The sequence below is a fragment of the Medicago sativa genome, chromosome 7, assembly GCF_051527215.1.
Source record: "Medicago sativa cultivar Bolivia chromosome 7, Bolivia_mono, whole genome shotgun sequence".
NCBI lineage: Eukaryota > Viridiplantae > Streptophyta > Magnoliopsida > Fabales > Fabaceae > Medicago > Medicago sativa.
The window spans coordinates 68,179,785-68,192,665 of NC_140755.1; the positions used below are offsets into that span (position 1 = coordinate 68,179,785).

Here is a 12,881-nt window from a genome sequence, read left to right on the forward strand (position 1 = left end):
TGAGTTTAGTTGATCCCGTGTGGAGCCGGAAATTGATCCTTACAGTAATATAATGTTGTAGGTACCAAAGATGAAATATGAAGCTTGATGTGTGATGAAACGCTTACGGGGAAAATTGGGTTTTTCAATGAAAAAGGAGATTAGTTTTTATTATTTTGTAATTGTAACTTTTAAAATATTTTTGAACTCTATTATTTCTTCCGTTAGGAAATAATTAATCTTAAAACGAGTAATTTTCTATTAATTTAATTTAATAGTTTATCTTTCCATTAGTTTCGTTCAAATATTTTTAAAGAAGTGAATATTTTTAATTAACATCTTGGATGAAAATCCAGGGCGTTACAGAATCTCCGTTGAAGAACCCATTGACAGATGGATAGGGGACGATCCCATGATGACCCCCACTATCTACGCTTTCCATGAGACGAGCATTAAGATTATAGTTGTTGACTCGAGGGGCGAAGAGGACTATGATGTGAGAATTCCCTCGATAGACAGCATGATATGATATTGTTAAATGGAGAACATGATCCCTATATATGAGGTTGTCTCTAAAGATATGGGCTTCAGAATGCCCTTCTCGGATTTTCAAAATGAGATTTTTAAATGGCTTGAATTAGATCCCTCGTAACTTTATCCAAATTTGATGGACTTCATCCCGACCTTCAAATAATGTGTGCGGCGCACATTGAATTCGTCCATACATCGCCTTCTTCTTAGCATCTACACTGATTTTGTTCAAAGTTTCAAGCATAAGTATTTGATCATAAAGCCGAAGAACATGATGGCTTCAAATAGTGTGATACAAACAAGAAGACGCGTTATGGTTGATGAGTCCTTTGTTGAAGTAGAGGTCCCTATGTTTCCTTTATATTGGTGCAATGAGAATTTTAGTCATCAAATGAGAGAGTTTGTGTCTGCCTATGAGCGGTTGTCAGCGAAGGAGACCGAGAACTACATTAGTTTCTAGGCTTATGATTGTATCCTGATCCATTACACCGTAGTAGGTAGTAGGCAATAAATTCTATAGACTTCTAAGGGTTTTCCTCTTTCCGAGCCTAGTTTCAATGATACATTCAAGCTTGTCAGGTGTTCGAATGCCTTAGAGGCGAGGGTCTTACTAGGTAAATTTTGCATTTTGCTTGATGTATTTTTCCTGCAATTGGTTCTTTTGTTTTTTTGTTAGCTTGTTACTAACTATTCTCCTTTATGCTGCTCGCAAGCGCCATGCCTAACCTTCAGGAAGAGTTGATGAGGCTCACCAAGAAGGGTGTGAGTAAGGCTAGTGTTGTTAAGAGAAAGGGTCCTCATAATATCAATACTTTTCAATGGGGTCCACTTCTGAAGGGGACTCCCCAATCTCGACAGGCATCCCATTGGAGCAGATCGAGTCCTATCTGAGGGAGGTCATAGACGTGGAAGAGCATTAGCCGAAGAGGATTAGGATTGATATTGTTGCTCGAGGGAAAGCTCAGTAGTTTGAGAAGGAAATCCCCCCCGAGAATTTGGATTGTCCAGTGCTGACCCCTCCAAGCGACTGGTCGAACCCATAGAAGTTCCACAATCAACTCACTTTGATGTTGAGCAGTATTGATGGCTCAATAACCAATCAGCTCGGTCTTGTTGAAAGAAGTCGAACAGTGACATAAGGTTTTATCAAGGCAGTGAGCCCTTAGTATTGTGATGGCCTTGAGTGGATCAGAGAGTGAGTACGAGGCCTGAGCTGAGAGATTCTTTAATAAGAAGGTGGCCTTTGAGCTTAATTTGGCCAAGTTGGAGCCGACGTTGTAATGTTGATTACAAGGACAAGCATGAAATTTAGATGGGTGTGATCATGGAGTGTTCCCATAAAGACAGAAATCCAGGCCTAACCAAGTACGAGGAATAGTTAATGCTACTCACAAATATGCGGAGGAATTGACTAAGAGGGTGGCTGAGCTCGAGCGCGATAAGAAAGGGCTTGAATCTGCGTTGAAATCGGCCACCGAATGTAGCGATCTCCTGGGGAAGAGGATGAAGAAGTAGAAGAAGAAAATCAGGCTTAGTGGCCTTTCAAATTTTAATTTCTTTTCATTTATTTATAAAATGATTATTTTGATATCATCCTCATTTTTGTCGTGCATGTTTTTAATGCAATTTTTACTTGTTTACGGTTCATGTTTTATTTTCAACAAGTATTTTCGTTTGTTTTGTTTGAACAAAGTCGTTGACGCTAAGTCAATCTAATAATAATTAGATAATTCGTAGGATCAAATTTTAATCAAGGATTTAAATTTTAACTAGATTAGATTTGTATGGTGCCCTTCCTCCCCAAATTTGTCTCTTCGTTAAATAATGAAGTGAGGACTTTTAAGTGTCGTTTTACTTTGGGGATCTATGAGTGATCGTTCTAATCGTTATGCGGGGGTATACATTATAAACATTCATGTCTAATAGTAGGTTATTTCAAACATGTGTTCGAAGATATTGTTCAAACGATAATGATGGATGAACAAAAATAGAGTTTCAGTTAATTCGCCCTGAGGCGTGAAGATCCCATCGCGAGTTGCGGTTCTTCCTTGCATGCCAGATGATGATGTAGCAGTTGGTATCTATCATACTTCGCATCAATATCTTGGTAACAAAAAATTCGCCTTTGAGGATTATTTAATATTAATTGTTTATGGATTAGAAAATTAATATTTTCACTTGAGTGTGGTTGGATGCAAGAAAAGGAATGAGACTTCGAAGCTTGTGGTACTACTGCGGGTGATTGAATGTAAGTGAAGGTCGGTGTCTAGTCAAGGTTAAAGTCGGGCTTGGACTTGATAAAATCACTTGAAGAGTAATTTATGGATAGAGATAGTAGCAAATTGGTTGATAGTTAAATTGGCATCACCGTCAATTTTTTAAGGTTAGAAGGAAAATTGTATTGTGTGCCTCAAAATCTCATCAATGCATATTTTATTGTGTGCCTCAATTTGAATGTTTCATGTGTTTGTTCCTTTACTGTATTTATCTTTGTTCTTTGGTTTCATTTTTGTTTTGCTTTTCTTATTTTTGCTTGATTGTTGGTGGTCATTGTTGTTTGCTCCATGTTTTTGTTTATGAAGTGTGAGTAAGAGTCTAACATTTGATGAAAAAATGGAGGTTGAACAACATCTAAGTGAGAGGACCTATAAAATTAATTCCTTAGGAAATTTGGCATTAAAATGTGGTGTTCAATTTGTTTCTTCAAAAAAAAAATGTGGTGTTCAATTTTACTATGTGTTTGCTCAAAACTCAACGTGGTGATTCTCGAACCCCCTTCATGATCCAACATTAGTATTAGAGTTAGGTTTTAACCGGCTCCTTGTATTGAAAGTCTATCTGAAAATGGCGGTCATCAACATGTCTTGTTTATGATGCAAGCAACGATATGACACAAGGGCATGTGGACGAGAAAAAAAAAACATATGTTTGAGGGGGAACATATCCAAATTAATGGATGGCCTCACTTGAAGGAGAGATTATTTGTATATCATGTGTGACTACGAGTCACATATTGAATGAAAAAATATATGTTGAATAGCATATAACCTAACATAAATTTGGAGTTTTATTTCAATTTGTAAAAATCTTTTATATTCATTTTTTTAGAATATACCAGAGTAAAAAACTATGCAATATGCTCACACCTTATCATTTCCTTTTGCATTTGTCATCGTCATATATATTTGTATTTATACCGAGACTTTGACTTTCATTATTTATATAATTATTATGAATTAGCTATCTATTTGGGAAAATGTCAATATGTCTTTTCCACTGAGTTTGTGCTTTAGAATTATACTAATAAGTGTCTTAATCCTTCAAAAAAAAAAACTAATAAGTGTCTTAAAGATATTAGTTAAATAAATAAAAAAAAAACTTTGTATTAAAAAGAAGAAAAATAAAACTTTGAAAGTCTACTTTTTACCTTTTGTCAACAAATATTTTTTATATTATTTCCTTAATAAAATGTTTTAAGAGCACTATTTAACTTTCTTTTTATATGACGAAAAGGCAAGTGTGCAAAGGATAATAATATTAAGAGATGTAAGAAGTTTGTAGTGTGGAAAGAAGTACGATGACTGGACTGTTTCATCAAACCAAATAAATTAAAAAGTATAAGGATGTATATGATTTTAATTATTGTCTCTACTCCAAAAGTGAGTTGACCAAAATAGACAAATAGCTGCAAATTTCTCGTGTCCATCCAGCAAAATATGTCCAACAATGGTTGGGATGAACTTCCAAATAACATTCTAAACAACAAAAGACCGAGGTATAGACACAACGAGCTTCAGGGAAGAGGAAATTCTCAAGCCTTACAAACAATTATTGGTACGTATGTTTTTTGAAGAATATTGGTACGTATGTTTGTTACTTTTACTGCATCTGAATCTCACTTTTTAACAATTTTTCATCGTTTTGTTTTGTTCATATATATATTCAATATTAGATCGGTACCTATATAGTGGAGGTAACAATCTGGAAAAATCCATAAAGAAAAAAAAAGGAAGAAACTAAGAGCTTGTTTGTTGTCATTAGATGATGGTGTTGGGTTTCTTGAAATATTTGAGTTTGAATTTTTTGCTATTTCGTGTAGCTAAGATTTGTTTTGAAATCTACTCGGGGAAAGGTCGTGAAGATTCCGATTTTAGGTGCGAAAAATTTAAACCATGAAATCTGAACCATATATCAAATCAATGAAAAAATAGTTGGGTTGATTTGATTCAATTTTATTGATAATTTTATATATGAATACAACACTTTTTTAAGTCTCTAAGAAAACACTTATTTAAGAAATAACTACTAATATATGGTGAAATAAAAGAAACAATAATAAAATATTATGGTTTAATTCGGTTTGGAAGGAAAACTCACCTTATGTTCCACAAATTCTCCAAAAGAGATTAGTCGGCGATTGAAATTTCGTATCAATATCATGGTAAATTATTTTATGTAGTGAAATCAATATCTAAACCATAGAGATCAAATTTAATTTCTTTCCACTTCAACATGGAAAAAAAAAACTAAACCAAATTTAATTTGTTTGGATTATATTGTTGATTTCATCATTTCATTGATTGGGTTCTTAAATCCCTTTTATTTTGGTAGTGTGGTTCTTAAATCCCTAATTCTACTATAGATGTTTCTTGATAAATCTAAATATATTTTTGTTGACAACTTGAAATATATGGAGATTGAAATATATTATGATATTGACAAAATAAAACTCTACTAGCTATAGTAAAAAGAAACTCTATTAGCTTTTTTTTTTAGGGAAAAAACTTTACCAGCTATTTTTATTCTTATTATTCTATGTGTAAAAATATATTTTTATTATAATCTAATGAAAAAATATCTAAAAAATAATAATTGGCGAGTATTCTATATCTACATAGATTTTCAAATAAACTAACAGTCCTTTGAATTCTTTTTTCTTTTAAACAAGTAAAATGATATATATTAAAACGAGTCAAGTGTTCTTCCCTGCGCAAGATGTGTCGAAATAGAACGGTACAAAATCAAAAACAAGTCGAAGGAATAGACAAAACCATAGGATTGTTTGTCTTCAACCGCAAAAAGATCGCAACTTAATTTTATCTAGCAATTGGTGCAACTAAACTTTCTTGTTGTCGAAAATTCTATTATTCATTTCCTTCCATATTGTCCAAACACGTGAGAACCAGATCAGATGCATAAAAGGCCGAAAAGATCTGTGAAAACCATTTGTCTAACTAAGTTGCAAAAAATGGTCTGCTAAAGTAGCCGGCTCAACTGAGGAAAGAATACGCCAATCCCAAATAAGATATTACATACTGCCGAAAAAGTCGCAACTCAAAAAAAAGATAACCAACCAATTCCTCCATACCACACCCACTTAAAAAATTTGTTGAGTAATGAAAAAATATTTACAAAATAATAAAAAAATTAGAGAAAATTTAAAATAAAATAATTTTTAAAAATAAACTACAGTCAAATAATTTAAAAAATAATAATTGGCGAGTATTCTATATCTACATAGATTTTCAAATAAACTAACAGTCCTTTGAATTCATTTTTTTTTAAACAAGTAAAATGATATATATTAAAATGAGTCAAGTGTTCTTTCCTGCACAAGATGTGTCAAAATAGAACAGTAACAATTAATTACAAGGACAAAATCAAAAAACAAGTCGAAGGAATTTTTTTTTGGTTACCAAACAAGTCAAAGGAATAGACAAAAGCATAGGATTCTTTGTCTTCAACCACAAAAAGATCGCAACCTAATTTTATCTAGCAATTGGTGCAACTAAACTTCCTTGTTGTCGAAAATTCAATTATTCATTTCCTTCCATGTTGTCCAAACACATGAGAACCAAATCAGATGCATAAAAAGGCCGAAAAGATCTGTGAAAACCATTTGTCTAACTAAATTGCAAAAAATGGTCTGCTAAAGTAGCCGGGTCAACTGAAGAAAGAATAAGCCAAACCCAAATAAGATACTACATATTGCCGAAAAAGTCGCAACACAAAAAAATACGACCAACCAATTCCTCCATACCACACCCAATTACAAAGAAAGTAAAATCAACTTGAATAATACCACATCTTAGTAAATTGTCCTTTGTTGATAGACAGTTGCAAAACAAGCGCCATGCAAAAAGCAAAACTTTTAAAGGAACATTTATATGCCACATATTATCAACCATAAAATGTTCACCATGCTCTTCCTCCATTACGAAGAAATGATAAACATCTTAAACTGAACAACCTTTAGCTAGATCTAAAAGCCATTTCCACTTTTATGATACGTTTTCCTGGATAACAATATTATTGGGCACAAACAATATCTCCTAACAAGGTCCTCCTTCCACGCAAACAACCTCCGTCTCCACATCCATGCTTCTCCCCCGTCACCCCATCCTAGATGCCTTGAAGATAGAAAGCAAACTAGAAGAGATGACATGACATATTTTAGAAGAATCATGCGACCATCCAAAGACAAATTTTTGTTCTTCCAACTCTAAATGTGATCAATCATCATACCCCAAAATCTTAAGCGCTTAGCTTCACCTCCAATCGGTAACCCAAGGTAAACAAAAGGAATCCGACCAGTTTTACAATTCATAACCATTGCTGCCTCCGCCAACCACGAGTCTGCCACATTCACTCCAATCAACATACTTTTATTGAAATTAACTTTTAACCCTGAAACAGCTTCAAACAAAAGAAGCACTTCTCACAAAGATTTGACATTGGACCAACTCTTGTCACCAATAGTTATAGTGTCATTAGCAAATTGAAGATTGAGAAATTTTCACAGAATCACTTCGACCCACATGATAACCTTTAAATAACCTAGAATCAACCAAAGAATTCATCATTACATTCAACCGCTCTGCCGCAAGCAAAAACAGAAAAGGAGATAAAGAGTTACCTTGTTGCATTCCCCTTTTCAAAGGAAACTCATAAGTGGGGCCAACACATTATGATATCCATTTATGCCATAAAGTAGGAAAGCGCATCTTACCCATGACCGAGTCTAAACACTTCCAATCAACTGAATCATATGCTTTTTGAAAATTCACTTTACAGAGCAACATTTCTTTCTTGAGTTTAAGGGATTCGTCAACCACCTCATTAGCAATAAGAATACCATCAAATATCTTCCTCCCTTTCACAAAAGCAGATTGAGAATTTGAGACCACACTCCCAATGACCTGCCTTAGCCTATTTGCAAGATCCTTTACCAACATTTTATACATACATCCCACCAATAAAAAGGCCTAAAATCATTCAAACACTGAGGACTGTCCACTTTCGGAATAAGGGCTATAAAAGTCGAGTTTATACCTTTTGATAGCTTCCCATTGCGATGAAAATCAGAAATAAATCTCAAGAAATCATCTTTGATGTCTCTCCAAAACTCTTTAATAAAACTAAAGTTGATCTTGTCGGGACATGGACTTTCAAAACTCTCACAATTCCAGACTGCATGTTTCACCTCCTCCAAAGTAAAATGTTTAACTAGCTCCCCTGACTCACCTTGGATTAGAGTTTTAAAATTCAAATCCTCCACCCTAGATCGATCCACAACATTTTCCATAAAATGAGAAGCAAAATGATCAAAGATAGTTATTCTTTGGACCCCTTCAATTTGAGTACCATTGACTTCTGCGAACTCATACTCAAATTAATTCTTGCCAAAGAAAGCAAAATTTCTGAAAGCTCATGAAGCTCCACCACTTCTTCCTTTATAAGGTTCAAATCCACCCCCTTAGAACCAAGGGAAGAAATATGGTCTTTCACCTCTCTAATTTTACCTTCCATATTCTGTGTGTGATTCTGATCCCAAACTTTCAAATTCTCTTTGATCTTTTTTAACTTTTCTTTTAAAATAAATCCTCCCTACCCTTGTATCTCAAAAGACATCCGGTGGTCCCGAATATACTGACTAATACTATGCCTTGGAAAATGTGCATTGTTACTATAATTCTTGAATGTATTACAAATTTGTTATCAAATGTGTCATAAATAAGTTAGTTAGATCATCAAATGAGTATTTTGCTACTTAGATTGGTTATAAAATCATAAATTTATAGGAGATGAGTGTACAGGTCTTAACTGAAATGGTAAAAGATGTCGAAATTGTTAAGTCGGACAACATGATCGGGTTCGAATTTCAGACCCTTCATTTTTGTGTTTTTTCAATAACTATTATCATTTTGCCTATCTAAAAAAATATAAGAGATAATATATTTAAGAATAATTTTTCCAATGAAAAGAATAAGAAAAATAAAACAAGCAAAGAGAGATGAAAACAAGAACATCCAAAACTTTTCCACTCTTTGGAAGGAATAAGAAAAATGACACAATGGAAAGAACATAGACTTTTCAAATATTTCTTCTCCAGTTTTGGAAAGAAATTAATAACTTTTCGATTTTAAATAAGCTCTAGCTTCCTTCTTCTTCTTCTTTATTTATTTATTTTTTTTTTGTAGAAAGCTCTACTTTCTTTTTTTTTTTTTGACAAAAGAAAGCTCTACTTTCTTTTTGTCATATTCTACTTTTTAGGTTTCATTGTAGATGAACAGAATGTGTAGAAGTATGTGATTACATTTCAATAGACTTATAGGGGAGGTGAATGCAATTTTTTCTATTTTTAATCCAATCAGATAAGAGAAGAGTAGAAAAAATATGTTCTTTGATTTTGTTCTTCTATCAAACAACTACCAAGAATCTCACATTATACTCTTTAATTATCATTCTTCCCACTTTCTTATCGGACCAAAGGCTACCAAACATAGGGTCTGTTTGGCAAGTAACATATTTGAGTTCTTCAAAAAAAAAAAAAAAGTAATATATTTGAGCTTATAGTTTATAGTTTATGTCTTATAAGTTTATTTAATTAAAAAATTGATTAAAAAGATTTGTTTGATAATCGTCACTTTCTCACGAGCTTATAACTTATTTTCACTAGTAATAAGCGGATTCAAGTAGCTTATAGTTTAAAACTTATAACTTATCATCAATTATGTCAATTTTACCTTTGTTGCTTTAATTGAAAGAAAAAAATTCAATATACTTTTTTATGCATTTCATGCTTGTAAGCTATTTCAACCATCCTCTAAAAAATGATAGTTCAACCACTCATTTTATCAAACACTACAAAGTTAATCAACTAATTTGTCCCATATCAACTATAAGCTAGTTCATCAGTTTATCCGCTATAAGTTCATCCGCTATTTGTTTACCAAAGAGAGCCATGATGTTAGTATGAAAGTTGATTTTTATTTACAGGTCCTGCACCTCGGCTGCCTTATGTTTTACCAAACTCTGATGGTCATCCAGTTCCTGCCGATTTCTGTCCAGAAGATGCAGACCTCCTCACACAATTTTCCGCTCGTCACACTGGCTTCCTTCTTTCAGAACAGATACACACTCCGAACAAGAGACGTCAAGCTTACGAATATTTCGCCAAATTCCTCAGGTTTTTGCGATCTCACTCTACCTTAGACTTGATGACTACATCAAAAACATTAGTTTCTAATTATCTTGATGATATCAAGATTATTGGCTTCAGCGGTGAATGGCTTGATCGCTTAGTTCTTCGTCTTAACCCTCACACTTCTCTTGATGTTTCCAACGAAGGGTTACAAACATTGATCAAACTTGAACCTATTTATTTTACATATGTTGCTAGCTTGGAAGCGGAGGGTACAGACTTAACACGCAGATTAAATGAAAATACAGCTAAGCTTTCAAATGGGAGAGAAGCTATGCAAAGCATTTCTAATACATTGAGGCAAATTATGGAAGAAAGAGCAAGGTTGAACATTCCTTTTCCAATCTAGAGTTGCATGTAACGTTATTTTAATTTTATACATACATCGGTTGCTTTGGTTCTTTGAGTTTCCATATTTTCCTTGAGTTCGTTTTTGTTATTATGTTTGTTGGATATCTTCCTCGATTATACTAAAGTGTGTGCAGTAATGATTCATTCTAACGTGACATCTTTAAATGTTTGCGGTGTTTAGAAAATATAATATGCATATAGTAATGGTATGAATGGAAGTACAAAAATGATATGATAATGAATATATATAGTTGGCAAAATGTCTAAATAGTACCTGTTGAGATAAAGGTTACTAGCATTCTCTAAACATGCTTAATCATATGAAATATAAGACCAACATGCGCAAATGAAACAAGTGAATCAAAGAAGCAAAGACAATCCAATTAAAAATAGTGAAAACCATTAGAACTTTGTTAAAAAACTACTAAAATTTTCCCGGCTTCAAACTTCAAAGGATACACTGAACATTTGTTTTTATCCAGTGGTGTCTGTTGATCTTACTTCAATATATAGATTATGGTGATCAATTTTTTTATGGAAGCCGGAACCAATAAGCAATAAAAGAAGTGAATATATGAACATTTATTTAATGTAGTATCCAACAACATAAGAAATAAGATTCATCATAATGAATTTAACCTATGATTCCCTTTGGAACCACATATCCTAACAACTAAAACGATAAATACATCACATACAAGAAATATGAACCCAACATCATTTGCAATAGTAACCATCATCTAGGAAACATCTCTGTCACAATATCTGTACCGCTAAATTGCGTAGAGGTTTGATGTCTATTTTCATATTTTTTGTGCTTGATTACTTGAGATGACGATGACATCTCATTCAAAGAACCACTCGTCTTTGCGGATTCTATCTGTATATTCCAGGCTCAGTCAATGCCTTCTCCTTAATGAACTTGTTTGGAAAGCATTTGTAGAACATGTTTCATATTTTAGTGACATACTAATTTTAAACCCAAAGTTTTAATATTTCAGAACATTTGTTTTGGCTGTACTATAGAAATAAAAGCTCCATTAATTACCCATGAAGAAAACGGAAAATAGTTATGCTTTACTTCAGCTAGAAGGCTCAAGAGTTAACCAAGTGATTGAACACAAATTGTTAGGACGAATCATTCAGGAGAACCTGAGTTCGATTCCTAATGGGAACAATTCCTGGTCAGACTTTACTTACCTTCTGGCCGAACACTGGATTACTAAGGCTCCGATAAGAACCGGAGGGTTAACACAAAAAAATAAAAAAAATAATGAAGGCTCAAGTGTTGATATACATAGATTGGCTTTAAAACACTATTGCATAATCATCCATGCGACCATGCATAGTTTATCCACTGAATATGCTATTTTGTTAACAGAGGGGGTGTGATCATCCAAAAAGATTGAAAAAGCCCTGAAATTGTCGAGTGTTGTTATCTTAAACTCAAAAATTGAAAATAAACAAAGATTGAGACAAGATCAAAGGGCTTTCGGAGGAATAATGATCTAAAAGAGGCAAAGCAAAGATGCATTTCGATGTTCTCTAACCTTACACGTAAGAATTGGTAAGAAGTAAACCAGTTCTTATATGTAAGGAGTTTATCAAATTGATAAACATTTGTAATTTGTTTGTTTTGTTTCAGGTTGGAACAAGTTTATTTGAAATTTGTTGAGTTATCTCCTTTAATTAGAACTGTCATGATCTTCCTATATCTTAGGTACTTACATGTCTTCATTTCATTAATTCTTTGCTCTTCTATCAGGTGACATTACTCCATAACTTGTTTGGATGTTTAATTCTAAGTTATGTGGATTTGTCTTTATGTTCATGTTTTTGCATCTTTGACATTGAAGAATCGTTGGGATTAGGCTGCGATGAGTGCTTTGAGATCAAGTGTGTTGGCCGAGCGTTGGGCTTGGTGGTTGTGCTCTGCAGGAAATTTTGGGACTGTTTTGTGTAGGTTTTGGATTGCATCTGTTGTTTGCTTCGGGTCATTTTTTGCAGCTACAGAGGTGTCAATAGGAACGTCGTTTTTTTTTTTTGTGTGGCTTTGTTGTCTATTTAGGGCTGACAATGCAATCTTACATGATGTATTAATTTTTTAAAATAAATTGTTATACATGAATTTAATGTATTAATACATTTTGTAATGCTTGATGTTGATATATACGTTTATTAGACTATATTTTTATTTTAAAAAGTAGGCATTAGTGACCGATTCACTTAATTCAGTCACTAATCAGTCACTAATACTGTCGCTAACACCTTCCCCAACAGCATAGAAACTAACAGATTACCAACTGAAAGAAAATGGTCTATATTGTAGTCGCTAAATGGGACAGCAACCGTTTTCGATCACCAAAAGGCGAGATTTCTAATAGTGGACTAACAGAACCAATTTGCAGAGGTTGACATTTTTCAGATGCCTAAATAGAGGTATTAATTGAAGGTCAAATTGAATGTAAGGTACCTACAAAAGATGGTATAACTTTTCTTGCAGCAAGCATAACTCAAATGTTGCATTAATGATAGC

General features: G+C 33.4%; 1 protein-coding gene across 1 annotated transcript; it reads left to right on the plus strand.

Moving 5' to 3' along the window:
• Nucleotides 1-4,085: 4,085 nt before the first annotated feature.
• Nucleotides 4,086-10,495, plus strand: LOC146907974 (uncharacterized). The gene is made up of 2 exons (XM_085727411.1): nt 4,086-4,344; nt 9,790-10,495. Exons 1-2 carry the CDS (start codon nt 4,227-4,229, stop codon nt 10,341-10,343), a joined length of 672 nt encoding a protein of 223 aa, XP_085583537.1. The 5' UTR covers nt 4,086-4,226; the 3' UTR covers nt 10,344-10,495.
• The last annotated feature ends 2,386 nt before the right edge of the window (nt 10,496-12,881 follow it).